Genomic DNA, 19340 nt, shown 5'->3' with positions numbered 1-19340 from the left:
CCCATCCAAATAGTATTTTCATCTGAAAAACAATTATTTTACTTTTAAAAATAAATTAAAATAAACGTCTATATAAATGTAACCAAACCGCATCTTACTTTTTGTCAACTGATTTGGCAGTCCAATTGTTGCTCATGCTCTATGTAAAGTATATTCCTTTAATTTAGGGATTAATGAAATGATATAAATTTGATTCTCTTCTTCTTCTTCTTTCGTTCCTTTTTTTTTTTTTTTTGCTTTTGTCTTTTGAGCAAGTTACTTCATGATGAGCCTGGATAAGGGGGATTTTAGTACAGAAATATGAGAGAGGCCAGTGGGCAAAGTTGTGTGCATGGGAATAACGTTGCATAGAAAAGGATGGATTTATTCATTTTTGGGGTTAAGTGTGCATTTCGCTCCCAATTTGAGAACTGTGCATTGTATATCTAATCAAATTGATATATTAAGCAATGCGGCTTATTATAGTCGAGTATTCAATAAAATTCACCGATTTAAATGTTCACTTGTCATTCATCTTGTCATTCAATATATAAACTCTATAAGCTAGTCTAATTTATTTTAGTTTTTAGCTTTTCAAGTAGCAGTTGATAGACAACTTTTGTCTAGTGCCGATTGGTGGTTCATAAAGACGAGCATCATCCATATTTATTTTCAATCAAATGTATATGTAGAAAGACATCCTTATTCGTAATTCGTGATTATAGATTAGGTTGAAAATTAAAAAAAAAAAATATGAAATTCTCCCCAGCATGAATAGACAAAAAGATAGGTCCTGCTTTTCTTTCAGACGTGTCTGGCCTCCTATTTCAAGGAGAACAACTTGTGACCGGTACAGATCTCTTTCTCCCTTTTTCAGGTCCTCATAAAAAGTTGCGTTGAATAAAATAGTTGCAGGATGCACTCACTTCACGAGTCCTCTGTTACAACCCTCGATTACCTTAAGTTTCGCCTAAGTTTAGGGGCATCAGCAACAAAATATGCAGCGAAAATCTAGTTTCTGTTTCACTAAATGTCTCTGTGCATCCAGAAATCTCAAATGGTCCAACTTTAATTTGGAATTCTACGGAAAAAAAAGGTATTATATTGCGTGAATGAAAGTTATTCGACCATGCAAGGAATGAAAAGGACAGTCAGGCTGCTTTTTCTCGATTGGATGGCGAGTTCGTTTTCCTGGGACGAACTTCTTGTATCCTGTTACAAAAGGATTGCCTCATTTTATCCGAATGATATCGACATCCGAATTTGTCTTCTAGGACTATAGTTGCAGTTTGGGTTTTCCACATTTCTGAAGTGAGAATTTCTAATATGGGCTCCATCCACCAAATACCTCATGATCATGTCCACTCGGCAATATAGTATACTTAGTTTATTCATCAATCTTCACATGATTCGGAAAAAATTACCTAATGAATCTTAAATTTATTATACGAATGTTAATTTAAATCTAAAATTTTCAATTTCACTACTTTAATCTTAAACTTTTGCACGAAATTTTAATATAGCTCCTGTTCAAAATCGTTAATGTGACAATCAGTCATCTCTTATCATCTCACTTGAAACATCGAGTAATTTTCTTGGCTAAAGAAACCGCAACATCAAGCCTTTTATTTCAACGCCAATCATGAACTCATGACCATATCCATTTAAAGTCTACTCGATCTCTGCAAACAAGGACACAATGGTAAGAATCCTATAAAAAGAGGATATGGTAGTTAGTACGGCTTTTTACAAACAAGGAAATAATTAGGTAATTCAGCTATTGCTTCCAGGCAGATTTCGAGATACAACCTTATAAATCTAAATTAATTCTAGTATTTAATTTAGGAAAATAGGAGAATCGCCAGGATGAGAAACTTTTGTCGCTGGAGTGCTCAAACGAGTTTGTAACATTCGAATATTGTGATAACTGCACATAAACGCTGGTTTCAGGATACGAGACATTTGATCAATTGAGAGCAATGCACAGTTTTCTTGCAAATCACATATGATGGTCAACATAGACCATTGATTCCCCTGCGATGTTCAATACCTCTTAAACCAGGTGCAGCACATTTTTTTTCGTGCCATGAGAAAAAAAGATATTCCAGGAAACCATCGCTCGTATTGGTGGGAAATTCAAAACTCGAGTCCACGCGAAATCGTCACGATCGATCCATCTCATAACATTCGAGTCCTGGCAAGAAACTTCCCCACATGGAGAGATCAGAACCATTACAGATTCCACAGTCTCTTCAAAGAGTTGGCCTTTCAATGGGCCTCTCATCACCCAAAGAACCTGTGAGCAATAGATCAATCGGGCGACTATTGACCGTCAGAGCTATATCAAAGATTTGCTCAACGATCGAGGGCACCGCCAGTGCTCCACGGTCTGCTCTCCTAAAAGCACAAACAGTAACTTTACTCACTGCATACGCCATAGTATTTGCCCATCATACATCATATTCTCTTTGTTTTTCCACCACATTTCTTCTGCCTTCTGAATTGATAAGAATCCGTAATAGTTCGCCTCCTGACCAAGTAAGGAGCCCTGTCACCTTGCCTTAACAATAAAACCAGCCATTCATCCGAAACAAGAAAAGCCTAGTTCTCTGCAAATGGCCCAAACATAACAGCATCACAGAAGCAATTGGAGCTTCCACTTGGTCTTATGGTCTACGAGAACATGAGGCATGAAGATATGAGCATAGCATACCACGGAATAACATAGTAAATCTTCTACAGACAACACACAATACCAGATAGACAGGTATAATATAAAGCTTCGATGTTGTATCTGCACCACAGGTTGATCTGATTCCACAACAAAGAAGGCAACAGAACAACTGCGGCTCACCTGTGTAAGCTTCTAACATGTCGTCAATTTCTTCAGCACATCTCTACCATCACGAGTCACACAACATCGTAGCAGATACCGTTACACAAACTCTCCAAGTCAAAATACAAGAGGCATACAGCAGACAGATGTCTTTAATCATCATCAAAGCTCAACGGAACTGTCTCGAGTCTTCTCCATCTGCACACCCATCTCACAGTGAACAAGAGATTATTTGATGCAGATCAACTAAACCTGACATTGATAGGTGAAAGAAGACATTGCTCCTTGTTGCAGCCCTCAGATTTCCCTTGCCAGTGGATGGCAAATCCGCCTAGAGTTGGTAGAAACCCATGAATTTGAGTATGCAGAGAAGCTCACTGTGTCGGACGCACTTGCAATTTCTTCCTCTCCAATTCCAACTAAGAATAAACATGGACAGTCCGTTAATCACTTTATTAGTCAAGTAATAAAAGCAGATGACTAAAGTAGTCGCATTTTTTTCCTCACCACTTTCTTAACCCGTTCGTTGGCAATGGAAGTTCCTCCACTAACAGATTCAGGAACATATGGGCTGCTGACACGCACTTCATTCAACACAACTATGATACTCTTATCCCAGCGCACTGGCAGCCTGTATGTGAGGAACTTAAAGTTAATAAATTGCTTCTACTGTAAAGCAAATTGGCAAGTTCCATTTCCACATAGCCTACACATTGAAAAGTCTCAACCAACTCGAGGCTTCCTAATCAGCATTTTATGGGGAAAATAGGCAGAGTATTGACAGGGTATACTTACTTTTGTTTGGATACAAAAAGTGAGACCAAGAAAAGACCAACTGACACTAAATCTATAGGATTCACAAAATATGATGGCATTTTTCTCTCCACATGCACTTATTTCTCTTAGCATAATAAAGGAAATAGTGGAAATGCATTAAAATTTGTTCTTGCTTTCGCTTCCTTTTCCTATCTCTAACTCAAACATAGGCTACAAAGCCATGAAGTCCATATAGATGGATAAGAGGTCTACCTCTTCATGAGTGAAACATTGACAGCGTAGTCAAAGGCAAATGGCACATTAAGGCACTAGGGCCCTGAAATGACTAAGGTGAGAGGCAAAGTAAAAAATAGCACGCCCAAGCAAAGGAAGGCGCAATTAAGCAAATCTTTTTAGCATTAATCATCTTAAACGAGAATCAAATTTACATTTTAAATTTAAACTAGTCCAAAAGTGTAAATAGAGAGCATGCAAGAAAAGCGTGCACTTGGCCATAAGGATGGAGTGCAAGATAACCCAAACATAAAGTCATTTAGCTTAGAAGAAAACAAAGCGAAACACCGATTTCTTCTAGATCTAAGAATTATGATTCTAGAAATTTACTTTTTTCTGGGTCCTATCTTTCATCCATCTTTCTGAAATAATGGATAAAAAAAATCATTCAAAAGAAAGACTCCTAAAGGTTTCCATAACCCGCAGTTCGCATCAGGTGAGTGCCTTGTGCCCTGTGTGCCTGATGGCTTAGGTAAGGAAGGCATGCCCCTTGTTGAATATGCCTCGCCTAGACATCGCAGAGGTGAAAAGCCATCGCCTTGCCTTGCCTTCACTTTGTGCCTAGGTGTGCGCTTTGTGCATTTTCAACTACAATGACGTTTACCATTCTACATGTAATGAGCTATAGAAATTATGTCAGCAACATGTACTTGTAAATTTTAACAGGCTAACCAGGCCAAAGCAGACTTAACTCTAATTATATCCAAGAGCTTCGATACAATCTTACTCCAAATGCTTATGAAGAACCCTCTGATGGGTTCAACATCCACAACTATCAGATAAGGGTGTGAGTTAGCTAAACACTCATAAACCAAATTTAATAATTTAACTAGCAATCAACAGCAATGTGCCACACAACAACCTTCTCTCCATATTCTCTATCTCTTCTCCCCTTCTGTGATTTGATAGTTAATTGAACTTCTTATTTTTAGACCATCAATCACAACATATTGAAGTCCCAGGTTCCCTCACCCATTCATCATTGACTTTGTTCCTTGCCTCGAGATTCAAAGAAGAGCTAGAACTGAATTAGTCCAAAATCCTCACTCTAACATGATACACTTCTATGCGCCAAAATCATCAATCTGACAGGTGACAGTAGTTAGTCTGGACAATTTACCACCAATGTTTCCATGATACAGCCGTAACCAACCACTCTTAGACACACCATTTAATATGATAAACCCAAAGCATTGTCCCAACATCTTAATGAGGAGAACAAACTTCTTCATCAGAGTTACTTTCTGTGTCACCTCATATGCCTTTTCAAGATCTTTTAACTTCCACGAATAACAATTTCACATCCTACCATAAGAATTTCGCACCTAAAATCACAAAACATAGGCAAGTAAATGGAAAGTGAACTCTCTTTTCTTAAGAAGCAAACCCCAAATCATCTCACTACCTCAAGCACATCCTATTCCAAACCATACCAAAAAGAGTCAACACATCCTGATCTGAATACTGCAGCATGTACAAGCATGGAAAAAGTCACTATCTAAAACTGGAGAGCATATTCTACTAGATGCTATGAAAAAACCCAAGTAACCATGTAGCAAAAATTGTCAGAATACGCAAGTACTAAAGGGGAAGAAGCGTGAGACACTTTACGTTTTAGACAGTGCATCGAAGATGCTTTGAGCCTCGCTGGTGACACCCACTCCTATCCTCTCGGCCCCCGCTTCGGCCTGCCTGCAGAACCAAAAACCATGGAAACTCCAAACCTTGTGTGGAAAACAGAATCACGAAAAAAGGAAAAAAAATTCGGAAACAGCAACGGAAACGGCGCAGATCACCGACGCCAAACCTCAATGCCGATTGCTCTCGAGCTCGCACGGTGTCGAGATCAATGTAACACTTGCTGAGATCGAGCGGGTCTTCGCCGTGGCGCAGGAAGGTGAAATGCTTGATGTAATCCGCCTTGAGCAGCCGCAAGTTCCGCCGAGACCCAGCCTTGGAACCCTCCTGTGGCAATCGGGAACCCGCGAACGCGACCGCGGTCAAGGAATTCGAACCAGAAAATGACGACCGAAGCACGAACATAAAAGACAAAAAAAAAAAAAAAAAACCCTCAGGGAAAGCACACGAAACTCGAGGCGCGGAGTCGATCGGGAACGCCGAACGAGTCGAGACGGTCGAGATGGGGAAAAAGGATATGGAGGACGAGGATGTTGGAGGGGGCGTCGAAGGCGACGACCTGGGCCTCGAACTCGTCACCGAAGGTGGTCTGGATGGAGAGGAAGCATCCGATGGCGAAGTCGTCCGAGACGGCGGCGGCGGCGGCGGCGGCGGCGGCGGCGGCGGAGTCCGTGGCCATAGCGACGATCTGCGATGGCGCTGGTGTCGTCTCTCCTTTCCCGGCGTGCTGCGCGGTGGCTGGCTAGCTGCGGACGAAGCGAAAATGCGGGCGGATTTGGGTCCGGATCCGAGAGGATTGTTGGGCCTAATCTGAGCCTCGTTGACTTAAGACCGGCCTGTTTTTCTGTCTTCCAAGATGTTGCCTTCGGACCGTACAATACGAGCGCGTATCATCGTCGTATGTTGTCTCCTTCATCGTCTGCCAAATCCTCCTTAATTCGAGGGAAGAGCATTCGAATTAACAAAAGGAATATGGACTTCGATTGCATTAGCGAGCGATGAATGAAAGTTCAAGATACTTGATTGTTCTTAAGGGAAGTAACGAAGCATAAGTAATCGAGATGATGGACTGAAAGCCGAAACTGTTGCGGCTTTATCGATTGAAAGTCGATTTGTTCTCATGCTTTGCAGCTTGTTCTTTTGTTTCGTCTTGATGCCTAATTGAATGATAGTAAGTTTTCATTGTAAGTTGAATGGAAAAATCGATTTACATCAAAAGAAGAGAATTCATGATAAGTTCACTTTCTTAATTTGAGCCTAAAAGATTGTGTTGAGAAAAAGACCTATAGGAACTCATAATTAGAAATTAGAATTGGAATATTTCCTTTAATGTTGCTATTACTAACAACACTTATGGGTTGAATTTCCACAAGAGGAAATTGTTGTTGCGATTTGTAGGTACCACCACTGAGGATTGTTTAGGGTGAAGAATCAATGACTTTTTGGACCATGTCTGCATCTAAGTTTAAGTGTACTTTTTCTACAAATCTTTGTGTTCCTTATTTTTCACATGCTACCACTTAAGGATCTATTTTCCTTTCGAGGTGCTTTAAAGCTTTTAAGGATTTCACTACTCGACATATGCACCCAGTTGTCCTAAATTTTTTACACATCATTTATATCACTATTGTTGATTTAATACATAGACGTGGAGTTTTGTTACCATTAGCTCGCTCAATAGCATATGCACTTTTTTTGGTGAGGAGCGTTGCGCAATTGAACCGACCAATGTGTTTCTTATGAAAGGAGTGATATGTGCGGCATCTTTCCTCGAGTAAAAATCACCGGCCCAAATCGGTGTAATTATGTGCACTAGGGCGCTTAGCAAATTCATCTTAGATCTCTCGACGAATACTTTATTTGATGCTTTTATGTGGATCTATAACATGTCTACGAGACGGCGTTATGACTTGACTTTTGTCCGAAACATCGCCCTATGAAACACAGGAAATAAATGAAAGCATTGGACATCAAAAGGCAAAAAACCTTCGCAGAGCATCGTCAACATTTCCAAAAATGAGATAAAACGGCGATGGAAAAATCCACCGTAAGTCAAGAGTTTTTTTCTCAGCGCAGTGTCCGTCGTAAGCTAATCCTCGAACCCGACCTCGCTCTCTCCTCCCATGGCTGCCACGCTTTCCTTCTCTCTCTCCTTAGACCCCCACCACCACCACCACCTCCACCACCGCAAAGCTCTCCACTTTCTCCATTTCCCGTCCTCCGCGCCCCCCGGTCTCCGACACCCACCTCTCGGTTTCCGAAAATCCGACCGCTCCGCCTTCGCGGCCTCGTTCTCGTCCCCTCAGCCCTCCCCTCCGGCCACCGCGTCGACCGGGACGACCCCCTCCGCTCCGTTCCTCGACGACCCGTACCGGACCGGGAGGTTCTTGACCGACGAGGAGTTCGACAGGCTCCGGTCCCTCGAGGGCTTCGCGTACGACCGGGAGCTGCGATCCGGGTCGCTGCGGGTCCGGGTCATGAGGGCCGAGGAGATGGACGAGACCGTGGGGCTGCTCGCCGAGTCGTTCGCGGAGTCGATGCTGCTGCCCGGCGGGTACGTGTCGCTGCTGCGGTTCCTGGTGAAGCAGTACTTGATCGAGCGGCGGGGCGTGATGCCGCACGCCGCGACGCTCGTTGGGTTTTATAAGGGCGCGGGGAGGGCGAGGAGGAGTTGGCCGGAACCGTGGAGGTGTGCTTCGACAAGAGAGGCACCAACGCTTCGCCGCCGACGCCGACGCCTCCACGAAACTCTCCATATATCTGCAACATGACCGTCAAAGAGCAGCTCAGGAGGTAATACTGGAGCCCTACTAATTGCCTTGCAATGCCGTTGAACAGAAAAAAAGGGGACCTATTTATTGCTTTTCTTGGCTGTTGGTGCTAGATATGGTCACTTACTTGTGCGTTGGTTGTTGGTGAGCACTGAACGTTGAGTTTTTGGAAATCAAGAAACCAAATTGCATGTTTGTACCAGCTCTGTTGCAGCTCTGTTGAATGTCATCTGTTCCATTTGTCGCATAAACTGAGAATGAGATGGTTCATTTGCACAGGCCTTTTTGTTTTAGAATGCAATTAACCTGATTGATGTTGATCAAGGGCTTTCCCTCTTGATTTAAGCATACTTTGGACTAAGGTTCAGATTGTATTCTTGTAACCTGGTTCTTATCCCGTTTAATGGGTTGAAAGTGGATAATCTAGTGTGAAAGTCTGTCAGTAGCTTTGATTTTACTGATAAAATAATTTCGACTTCCTAGATAGCTCAAAAGTCATGTAAATTGTGTTAGCAAAGTATCAACTTCCTAAATAGCTGAAACTTAACTGGTGTATCAACCATGCCTCGTGGTGAATATATTAAGTGGAGATGCTTTTAACTTTCAGGAGAGGTATCGGCTGGCATCTATTGAAGGCTAGTGAGGAACTTATTTCCCAAATGTGTTCCTCAGGAGAGGTGTATTTGCACTGCAGAATGATTGATCTTGCTCCATTCAACATGTATACAAAAGCAGGTTACAGAATCGTTAAGACAGACAATGTTCTGGTCCTGTTGACACTTCAAAGACGCAAGCACTTGATGTGCAAGAAACTTCCAGTACTACATAGTCCTTCAGAATCAGATGAGTCGGGCCCTGACCAAGAACAGACCTCTTGAATGCATGTTGAGGTAATGTCATACCATATCATTTTCCTAGTTGCCAAGGAAAATCACTGTTACTCAATTTTTCCCGTCTGTAACATGTGAATCAATTATCTTTGTACAGTGTCTGACTTGAATGATAATCTTGGTCTTCCCTCTTTGAAATTCTCTCCTCCAAGTTTCTATAGATGTCCTGTTACATTTTCCCACTCCCTTTTATATTCAGATGGTTCATAGTGGTGTCTGCTGTATAATTATTCACATAGCTGAGCCTTTGACTCAAACAAGAATCTAATTTATTTCTTAATTCTCTTTTAGTGCAATTTAATAACAACTTCAAGTCTCTAGAGATCTCCATTTCATCTTTGCCGCTATCAACTTTGATTGGGGATGAAATGTACTATGATTTTATGAAGAAGGAAGCTTCATTCCTTGTTTACTTTTGATCTTGTTGCTCTCATGATTTCTGCCTTCATTGTGAGTTATCATGATATATCTTCTTGAATTGGATTCACCATGCATATCTTTTAAGATATGATATGGGTTGTACACAATAGTGATAAAGATGAGGTTGCATAAAGCAATTCAATCTGGCAGTATCTGATTGGGACAAATCTCTGCACATTTGAAAGAAAACTCTGTGAAGAAAATAATGGTTATATGCATTCCAAATAAACTTGCCACTGTACAGATAGTTCAACTTGAAGCTGGCAGTAGGGTGAAAGAAATAAATACAGGCATCTTATACCTAGCCTAGACTTAATAATTCAAACGCTTCCTAGATTCATTACAATGTAGCCCAAAATCTTTCTTAAACTTTCTTTCGATTATGTTGTGCATAGCACGCAGCTTGTGCTCTCTCTTCACAGAGGATAACTAAACACTCCTTCAAGAATCTTAGGCTCATGGAGGCCCAAAAAGTGTTCTTGTAGCAAAAGAGGTCATGTTCCTTTGTAGACATTATCATATCATTTTTTTGTCGGGAGAGATCTCATATCTTAGATCAATTCACGTTTGTTCACAGCTGTGCCCAAACCTTTCGAGTTAATGAAGGATATTAGGTGAAGTTCCTTTACACATTCCCCCATGGATGGCCTCTCACTACTTTCAGGTCGGACACAGCGTGATGCTAGGTTAGCATACATGGCTACGGACTCCAGTGTGTATGAATTTTGAGTGAGGTCTGGATCCATAATCTTCCGCAATTTTTTCCGGCTGTTCAGTAAATTCCTTACCTGCAACTCAAAGTAGATTTTCTGTTGTGTCTTATAGCTTTTGTAGATTGCCTGGGAAATATTGAGTTCCAAGTTGAAATTAATCTACCTGAAGTACTAGATTCTGATCAGTTGGACCCTGATTTAAGTCCAATGCTCTACGTCCGGTCAAGAGTTCGAGGAGCACCACACCAAAAGCGTACACGTCACTTTGCAGTGTGAGTTTTCCTGTCTATTGCCAAAAGCCACTTTAAGCCAACTGGAACAAAAAGAAGGCGAATTATGCTGAATCTACCTGTGATTTGGTCCAAATTCAATTTGCTAAATTGTGGTTTACGAAATTGCCCTGTTTTGGATTTGGTAGACACTCATGCTAACTGTCAGCTTTGGCATGCCTGGTTTTGCGATCTTAGAACCATAAAAAAATTCAATAAAGCATGGTAACAACTGGGTAACTTAGTTTGATTTCTATGTGAGAGTGGATTTGTTGTTTTTTGAAATTTTTTAGTTTGTAAAAATGGAGCAAATTAAACCCCTAAAACTTCTATCACAAACCCATCAGGAAAACCCTGGAAAGAAACTGAAAATGGCCACTTATAAACACATAAGATATTTCTAGAGATAGGAAAAGAAGTCCCCTTGGATGGGACGAAAAGCAAGCTACAGAATCAAAACAAGTTTTATTATTTCAAAGCACAGACCCTGAACAATCAATCTCTTCCTGGATGATTGAATTCATTTTGATAGAAGAAGTCTATATTGGAGAAAAATGGAAGTGAAGAATGTTTAGTGTCCCTGTCTTTTCATTTGAACAGAAACTTTAAGGGAGTCTATATGGTCCAAAACTGAGTTGGGCTCAATGCAACTTTTGAAACCACAAGGTGATGAAGTTTGCAGTTAGATTCTTTTCTTTTCTTTGTATAGCTTTAAATAAACCAAGTCTAGAGAACCATCTATTTCACATCTCCCTCTTTTGTAATATATCTCAAAACAAAACCATGCTAGAGATTTTTTTGTTGTTTCCCTTGCAAAAAAATGAAGGTTCCCTAATGTATCTTATTTCTAGTGTGATGAGACAATTCAGTAGTTTCATATCAATCATTAGCCTGGCTGTAACCTAATTTTCATTTTATTTATTTGATATATATATATATATATATTTTTTTTGGGAGACTTGGGGGGTTGTTGTTGAACTTATTTTGTGGGAAAATTTGGGAAGGAGAAGAGCATTTTAACATATTGTAATACGTGAACAGACTTCCTGAGCTATTTTTATTGCCAAGGTAGAGCAATTGATCAATTAAATGTCTCTGCTGCAGTGTACTTATGGTTGAGTCTTTGTGTGTGGATATGATCTTATATTATAAAAAGCAGGGGAAAAAAACAAAACACATGCCTATGTGGACAAGATGTTTTAAAGTAACTTTCTGCCATAGAACTGGAGAGAAGTTCGCAACCTCAAATACTCTAGGAGGAACTTTGAACTTTTTGAACTGATTAGGCTTTAGAGACTATAAAAAAGGCTTAGAGACTAAATGTATCAAGAAACCATGGGTGACAATAATAGCTTACCGATGTATACTCAGGATCGAAATAGCCGAACGTACCAAGCATTCTGGCAGTCTCACATATTTCCTGGCCCTTGGGCATCAGCTTGGCGAGTCCAAAATCGGATATCTATTTCAAATAGCCTCTGAATAAGTTCTCTCATGCCCTTAAAGCTGGCCATACTAAGGGTCGAAACATTTTTACCTGGCTTACCTTTGCCTCAAAATCAGCCGTTAGAAGTACGTTGGTAGATTTGAAATCTCTGTGGACAATCGGGATTCCCACAGCCGAACCTGAATGGAGATAGGCCAGCCCCTTTGCTGCTCCTATTGCTACTTGGAGCCTCGAAGGCCAATCCATCTTTGAATCCCCAATTCCTAGCACAAGCGTACAGTGATTACTTATCAAAAGTCATTTTACCGGGAATACATGTTATCCTGAGCGTCGAGAAGCTAACCATTTAAGTGATCCTGCAGGTTCCCATTTGGCAAATATTCATACACCAAGAACCTCTGCTTTCCATCAGCACAATAGCCGATTAATGACACCAGGTTGGGGTGATCGAGGCGGCTCAAGATATCAACTTCCACCCGGAACTCCCGTTCTCCATCAGCTTCTTTAGATGGTGGCAGCTCCATTTTCTTGATGGCAACCACCTTCAGGTCCAAATTAAATAGAAGATAATCATAATATGTTTCAACAAGAATTCAGGGGATCAAATAGGTCCTGTAGGAGATCTCTAGGAGATCTCTTTAACTAGAAAAGGGCACGAGAGCGAGAGCCTGTGCAGGGAAGCATTCATTTGTTATTTGTTTACAAGTAATCGTAATCCATTGCTTTATTGATCCTGAATAGCTTAATTCACATAACACGAGATGAGAATTGCTGTCTTTTGTACTTGCCTCGGCAAGAAACCTAAAATTACGCTCTTTGCCTTGTACCTGTCCTGACCTGAGAATCCCCTTGTAAACTCTTCCAAACCCTCCTTTCCCTACCAAGTTAGCATCGTCAAAAGATGATGTCGCCTCTTCCATTTCTTTCAGAGTGAATACGGACGAGCCATTGCGCCTCTTTGAGGTTGGTTGAGATTGATATTCGAGCTGCCAGAGCTTCACCGGCTTATAGGTCCCTGCATCCGCAGCAGTTAGCAGCAAGATGGACTGTACCGTGAGATTTTGTAGTCCTCGAAAGTCGCCAAGAAGCCATAAATGTTAGGTATCAAATTGATTCTACTAAAATTTCTAAAAGAAGAGGCTTGGGAAGAAACAATTACAGGGGTCCGCCTGTTCCAGGGATTTGCTTCTCCGTCGCTTGTTCCATGTCGAGACCAAACTGAACGGCATGACGGCTTCCGAGAGAGAGAGAGAGAGAGAGAGAGAGAGAGAGAGAGAGAGAGAGAGAGCTTCGTTATAAGAGGAACTGGGGATCTGAGGAAGAGCGATTGGGTTGATGTAACAGAGCATCTGATGAAGAGAGAACTGAAGCATCAGTGCAGGGGGGTTTATCTCTGTAAAAGCTCCAACGTCCTGCTTTTGATGGGTGGGTGGAATACGAATACGAATATGGGTTAAGTTAGAATTACCGCCTGAGAGAACTACGTACGACGCAAGTGAAGGTCTACATCATTTAGGAGGGAGAATGCATTCACCATACCAGCTGATAGTAGCCTCCAACAACCTTAAAAAACCAGCGGTTGTACTTGAAGTAGAAGATAAAGTCGATAGTGGGAAAGAAAAGAGGGGAGCTGGCATTTGCGTGGTCGCTCTGCATGAGCATTTCAAGTTCGGTCTTTGTTTTAAAAGCAAGCAAAGAGATGAGATCTCTCCCTCCTTTTCGATTTGATTTCGCCTTGTCTGTTTTCTTCTAGAGGGGATCAAAATGTGGCCGTTGAGAGGGCATTTTCATCTGTTTGAATTGTAGAGCTAAAGTACCGTAGAGATGGTACAAAGAATAATTAAAATGAAATATAGAAAACCCAAATATTGGCCACAACGACATAGTCCAAAGAACTAATTTAAAATCATAAGATGACTCATGATATTTTGTATTCTCTATAGTAATAATTTGATATGAGTGGTTAGTGTGGTGATAAGTGAATCGAGGACCGCTTCGCTTTTTTGGCTAAGGAAAGGACGAGGGTTCTGCAAGAGTCGGTTCAGATCAGATTACATGTATGAAATCCAGATGATTATTCTACAAACGCATGAAGTGGGGGGAGAAAATTTACATTCTCAGTGACATTGAAGAAGCACGGGGCGTCAGCCGCAAGGCAGAGGGTTCACCAACAAAGGGTCAATGAGCTACTCTCAGTGATGTTGGCTCAACGATTGCTGTGGATCTGGACAAGTCAGGAACAACTTATTTAGACAATGACATTATCCACACGAAAACCAAGAAACATCAACATAAAGAATAAAATTAAGAAGACAGTTTTGTTGGTCCGTCATGCTGATAGGTGTGTTGGAGATTCTTGATAAAAAAAAAATGGCAGGAGGTGTGGTCAGAGATCAGAGGAGTAGAGAAAAGAGCATGAAAGTGTGATTAAGCTGATGAATCGAGCTCTAGGCAGGGACAAAATTTCACGCCGCCCTCTGTGAGCATGGATTGTGAAACAAGTAGAGCATGGATTGTGGAACAAGTAAATCGTTTTGCTCTGCGCAACAGAGAGTTGCCAGACTTCCTTTTTTGACACAGTAGGCTCTGTACATTCCCAGCTGTTGTCCCTTCTTAAAGCAAGCTTTACCCTCACATGATTCTCTGGATTTTATTTTTGGTTATAATTATCATTTATAGAAAATTATAAACTTGTGGGTGGTGTTTTAATATTGGATTGGACCGGACAGTTCAACTAATTGAACAGAGGAATCGAACCATCATCCGACCCGTTTCCCTCATGAACTGAAATGATCAAGAACAAGTCAAATCCGGAGTTGAGCCAGTTCAGCCGGTGACTAACCCAGTAAACTACTCAGTCAAACCGAATAACCAGTTGAGCTAGGCACTTTTGGTTGCTAAATAGCTTCAATAGACATATGTGTTATGTGCAAATCATCACCTCAGTAGTTCAGCCAATTGAACCAGTTGTCCAACGAACCGAAAACCAGACGTGTTTATTAACCGGATCGCGTTTAAAAGCGAGGCTTGCGGGCACCTTCTCATTTGTTCGTGGATTAATGGGTCAATTTTTTGGGGCTTTTATGATAAGGGGACCAACCAATTACTCAATTCAAGGATCTTGTTTGGTAATTATGACATAGTTCATCAGAATTGAAACTCAAAGATGACAATCTCCTGGCAGAGATTTTCGAACTCACATGTGAATCACTGCAAAGAACTGTGAGAGTTCTATTGCGAGCGGATTCGTCCGATGCATGTGGATCAGGGATCCTCGACTTTGCCGGAATGGATCTTCGTCTGCCGTGTTCAACATGGGCTCAAACATTAAAACATCGCATTCTCAGGGATTATTGTGCTGCAGGAAGCTTCGCCATGGAAGAGTTCAAGAACATATCAGCTCGTGCTCACCAGAAAATACATTCTGGGGCTCACTTTTAAGGGACAAATTAGTCAGCTCGATGTATACTTGTTGGCCTTCTCAGAAATTTCAGAGAGAGAGAGAGAGAGAGAGAGAGAGAGAGATGTAATTTCTCCTTAAGTTTGTACTAAATGTCCTTTCTTTCTTCTGTTTTTTGGGTCAAATCCTTTCTTTCTCATTTGAAATAAAAAATAAATGGATTAGGCAAAATTTCCACCATTCTTTACTTTTTAATCCTTTAAATATTGTTGCAAAAAATAAAAGAAGAAGAAGATAAGAACGCTTTTAAAATGAACAATAACAAAAGAAGCCCATGAAAAAATTAAGAAAAACGGACCCTTTAAGAAACTGGAAGTCGACATTACAACAAAGACCATTTTCAAGAGATATGATTAGAATAAATGTTTAGTTGCCTAATCTCTCTCTCTCTCTCTCTCTCTCCCCCTCGTGTGCCTTTGGAGCTTCATCATGACATCCTAAATATTTTCCGCTTCCTAAAGTCTATTAATGTTTACCTTTATAAAGTTTAGTTCACCGAATTGATAAATTATATGATTTGAGCCAAATGATACCATTAACAAACCTTTCAAATAGCTTAGAAACCTTGTTGCCTTTTCTACACAACGATCACTTTAGATAATATATTTTTCCTATTAATTTTCATGTCTATTTATCTTAATTTATCCTAAAGTATAAGGTTGGGGGGGGGGGGATAACATATGAATTTTGGAATTTGGATTAAATACGCAAGGGATGCGTGGAAATGTAAAAGATAGAGATGTAACAATCATCTAATAGTTAAGTTGTGTTATCATGTTTTTCCACGAGGAAACTAAATATAAATAGAAAATATTTGAGGAACATTACCTCACTTATTATAGGGCCGGAGGAAACATGGATAACAGAAATTTGAAGGAATGTCATATGAGAATGTTTACACGTGATGATAATGCTGGACCCTGACCGACTTAGATACCAATTGATGCCACGAGCAATCGAATAAAAGGGTTCTTTTTTTATCTTAGAAGATAGGAAGGAAGAGATTAGATAATCTATATCTTAGCTAAATCACCATATCGCTCTCTTGATGACTCACGAATCCTAGAAATCCATAAAAAAAAAAAGGAATAAAGAGAAAAAAACAATGAGAAGGACAAGATGGGAACAATTCCTAAGAACAAGTTCATTTTTTTTATGGGTAAGTTCTTTATTCAACCATAATAGTCAACAAAAGTTAACGAGCCAACCATGCCTTGAGAAGCAATAATAAGGGTCTATTTGATAATGTTTCTATTTCTCTCGATTTCTGTTATATTATTTCACAGAATAAAAAAAGAACAAAAATCTGTTTGGTAATATTAACTAGTTTTTTTATTCTTGAGAATAAAAAAGTGGTTGGAGAATAGATTTGAAATAGAAACAAGAAATAAAAAAAATTAATTTCTTATTCTTGAGAATAATTTTAGAAATAAGCTATTTTTTCTTTTTCTTTTCTTTCTCCTTGGTCCCCACCGTTGCTTGTTTCTGTCTGATCACCGCCGGTTGCTGCTCATCGCCGTCGTTGCCCGCTGCAGACACTGGCCGCTGCTATTGACCACTGGCCGATGGTCGATTGTGGCCGTGGTAAGGAAGAATAACAAAAGAAAAAAGAAAAAAATCTTAAAAAATATTTAAAAATTAAAAGAAATTATACATTATAAAAAAATTTGTGAATCGTACCAAATGCATTCATGTTATTTGTCAATTTCAAGAATGGATATTTTGTATAATTATCAAAAGCGTCCTTTTACTCAGAAATTATTATGGAGAATAGAACTAGAAAATGACTACTTTTGAAAAGAAATTATTATCGGGAACATAAACGTTACCAAATGGACCCTAAACAATTGCTAAGCAGACAGTTCAGCAGCTCTTTGAGAACAACACAAACATCTAAATCTCTCATTAAGAATGATTGACTAGAACAGCAAAGACACTCGGCAATTAGAACTCAATATGCTAATTTGAACAAAGTTGCAAGAGCCCAGCAGAGATAACTTTCTGCTTGAGGACACGATGACCTTCATGCTACGTTGGACAGCAAACAACCAACTTCAGTACTTGATCCACTGAAGGGTTGTTGTGACCGTGAAGAACGTTAGTTCTGGCCTGCTATTCATAAGTAGACGCAACCATTCCAAACCAACTTGCGGAGGACTGAGGAAAAACTGGAACCCTGACTTGCTGCTGAAGCCACATAAATTCAGATTCCTGCTCTCCTGGAGTTCTAACAATTAAGCAAAGATGCAGAGGCAAAGTAGGCAAGAAACAACAGCCAAAGAACTGGTGGTCTCAAGACTCATGGCATTGCCTACAATGAAAGCAAACCAGAGAAGTGGAAAGAGAAACCAACTCCAGATTCTGCCAAGAGCTTATTCAAGATTGCCATCCGAGAAATCAAAGCAAACTTGGGAACATTAGGTGCAAACAATATGATCCTATGTCAACACACTTGAGGACCCCCTTCCTAACCAGATCCCTAGTGGAGGAAAGGATCAAAGCACCGTTGGAAGTGTAACATTTGGCCTTTCTTTTTGTCTTGGTCAAAAGTGGGCTTTTTAATAATAAGAAAAGGGAAAAAGAAGAGTTATGACGGGAAAGAAGCGCGTCCAGGAGAAGGGGAAAAAAAAAAGAAGGAAGAAGAAAAAGAAAAGACTGGACAAAGAAGAAAGGAAAAAAAAAAAACTCTCTTGTACACGCCACAAGAGCCTCAGGTGTAGGAGTTATGAAATAGCATTTTTATTGCATAAAAGTTTGGATTGAGCATAAACTACTTTTTAATATTTGTGAATGCTTTGACAATGGTTTCAAAGAATTGTTTTGTGTATATATATGTACATACTACTTTGCAAATCTGATTTATGAAATGAATTCTGAAATGTTTTGAAATATTGATGACGGATGAACTAAGTTGTGAAATATTATATATTTTAGTTTGTGATATAGATTTTGGATTGACTTTGTGGATCTTAGAGGATGTTGTTGTCGGTTTATATTAATGCTTAATATCTCTATGAACCCATTAAAGGATTTGTGAGTATGAATACTAATTTTAAAATATCCTTGTAGATCGGCTACTAGTGATATAGGTGGAGACTAACAAGCGAATCTCGGTAGCCTTTGTCACCAAGCATTAAGCATGCTTATGATTAGATATTGAGCATAAGATTTGTTAATGGAATATGTAATTTGATGAATTGACGAATTATTGATGCTTGTTTTGATATTATTGTTGAAATGGGTAACTCTACTATGATTATAATTACGTTAAGGTAAATATATAACAAATTTTAATCTTGTAAGTTTGTCATATTCTAGATTTGGCATAAATGAGTTATGTTTTTGTGTTATAAATATGTATAGTGGATACTCAATCTACTTAGCAAAGTTATATTACTTATTGGACGGTGGTTCCTCAATTCATTCGTCTTAAATGTTTTTCAAGTTTCTCAATTAGTAGCAAATAGAATGAGAGCCTTCGTGTTGTCGCCGGAGTTTTTTTTTTTATAAAGGGATAATTTTGTATGAAGTTAGTTAGTTGCCTAATTTTTATCTTGAGCATTTGTGTTACTAACTGAAACTCAATTAATTTATGTTATGTTCATTTGGAAAGATAAATATATAACAACAAATAAATAAATAGTACAATTACCCACCTGATGTGTATGTTACAAGAAAACCATTTTTTTGGCTTCCTTGATTAGTCAGGTTTGAACTTTTGGTTACTTGCCAACTGAATTACTCATCCTTATCTTCACAAGATTCTAAATAAGTTTCTCCATTTGAAACTCGAAACTCAATTATAATTGGCACTTTCAAGGTGTAATAATGTAATGTAAATCATATATTTCTTTTTACGACACTTTT

The 19340-nt window shown here is 39.6% G+C and overlaps 3 protein-coding genes across 8 annotated transcripts; 1 reads left to right on the top strand and 2 right to left on the bottom strand.

Annotated features, from left to right (window-relative positions):
• Positions 1-2665: 2665 nt before the first annotated feature.
• On the bottom strand, positions 2666-6295 carry LOC104432914 (protein LSM12 homolog). Its single transcript, XM_010045504.3, has 5 exons — positions 6023-6295; positions 5673-5832; positions 5477-5557; positions 3323-3446; positions 2666-3234 (listed from the first exon to the last, which is right to left on the bottom strand). Exons 1-5 carry the CDS (start codon positions 6180-6182, stop codon positions 3190-3192), a joined length of 570 nt encoding a protein of 189 aa, XP_010043806.2. The 5' UTR covers positions 6183-6295; the 3' UTR covers positions 2666-3189.
• A 1202-nt stretch (positions 6296-7497) lies between these two features.
• On the top strand, positions 7498-12781 carry LOC104432912. Its single transcript, XM_010045500.3, is given in 4 exon segments — positions 7498-8152; positions 8155-8296; positions 8882-9164; positions 12376-12781. Coding segments are annotated over 3 exon segments (939 nt in total). The 5' UTR covers positions 7498-7626; the 3' UTR covers positions 9153-9164; positions 12376-12781.
• On the bottom strand, positions 9417-13611 carry LOC104432913 (probable serine/threonine-protein kinase PBL28). 6 transcript variants are annotated; one of them, XM_039307304.1, is made up of 7 exons: positions 13173-13611; positions 12802-13028; positions 12357-12555; positions 12104-12276; positions 11924-12028; positions 10461-10583; positions 9777-10393 (listed from the first exon to the last, which is right to left on the bottom strand). In XM_039307304.1, exons 1-7 carry the CDS (start codon positions 13384-13386, stop codon positions 10136-10138), a joined length of 1299 nt encoding a protein of 432 aa, XP_039163238.1. In that variant the 5' UTR covers positions 13387-13611; the 3' UTR covers positions 9777-10135. The 6 variants fall into 6 exon arrangements, with proteins under 6 accessions (XP_039163239.1, XP_039163240.1, XP_039163238.1 ...); XM_018868881.2 differs by having other exon boundaries at positions 9777-10372; positions 12113-12276; positions 13173-13413; XM_018868883.2 differs by having other exon boundaries at positions 12113-12276; positions 12841-13028; positions 13173-13413.
• Between the last annotated feature and the right edge of the window lie 5729 nt (positions 13612-19340).

The sequence above is a fragment of the Eucalyptus grandis genome, chromosome 2 (genome assembly GCF_016545825.1).
Source record: "Eucalyptus grandis isolate ANBG69807.140 chromosome 2, ASM1654582v1, whole genome shotgun sequence".
Taxonomy (NCBI): domain Eukaryota; kingdom Viridiplantae; phylum Streptophyta; class Magnoliopsida; order Myrtales; family Myrtaceae; genus Eucalyptus; species Eucalyptus grandis.
This window is presented reverse-complemented; position numbering and strand designations above follow the sequence as displayed.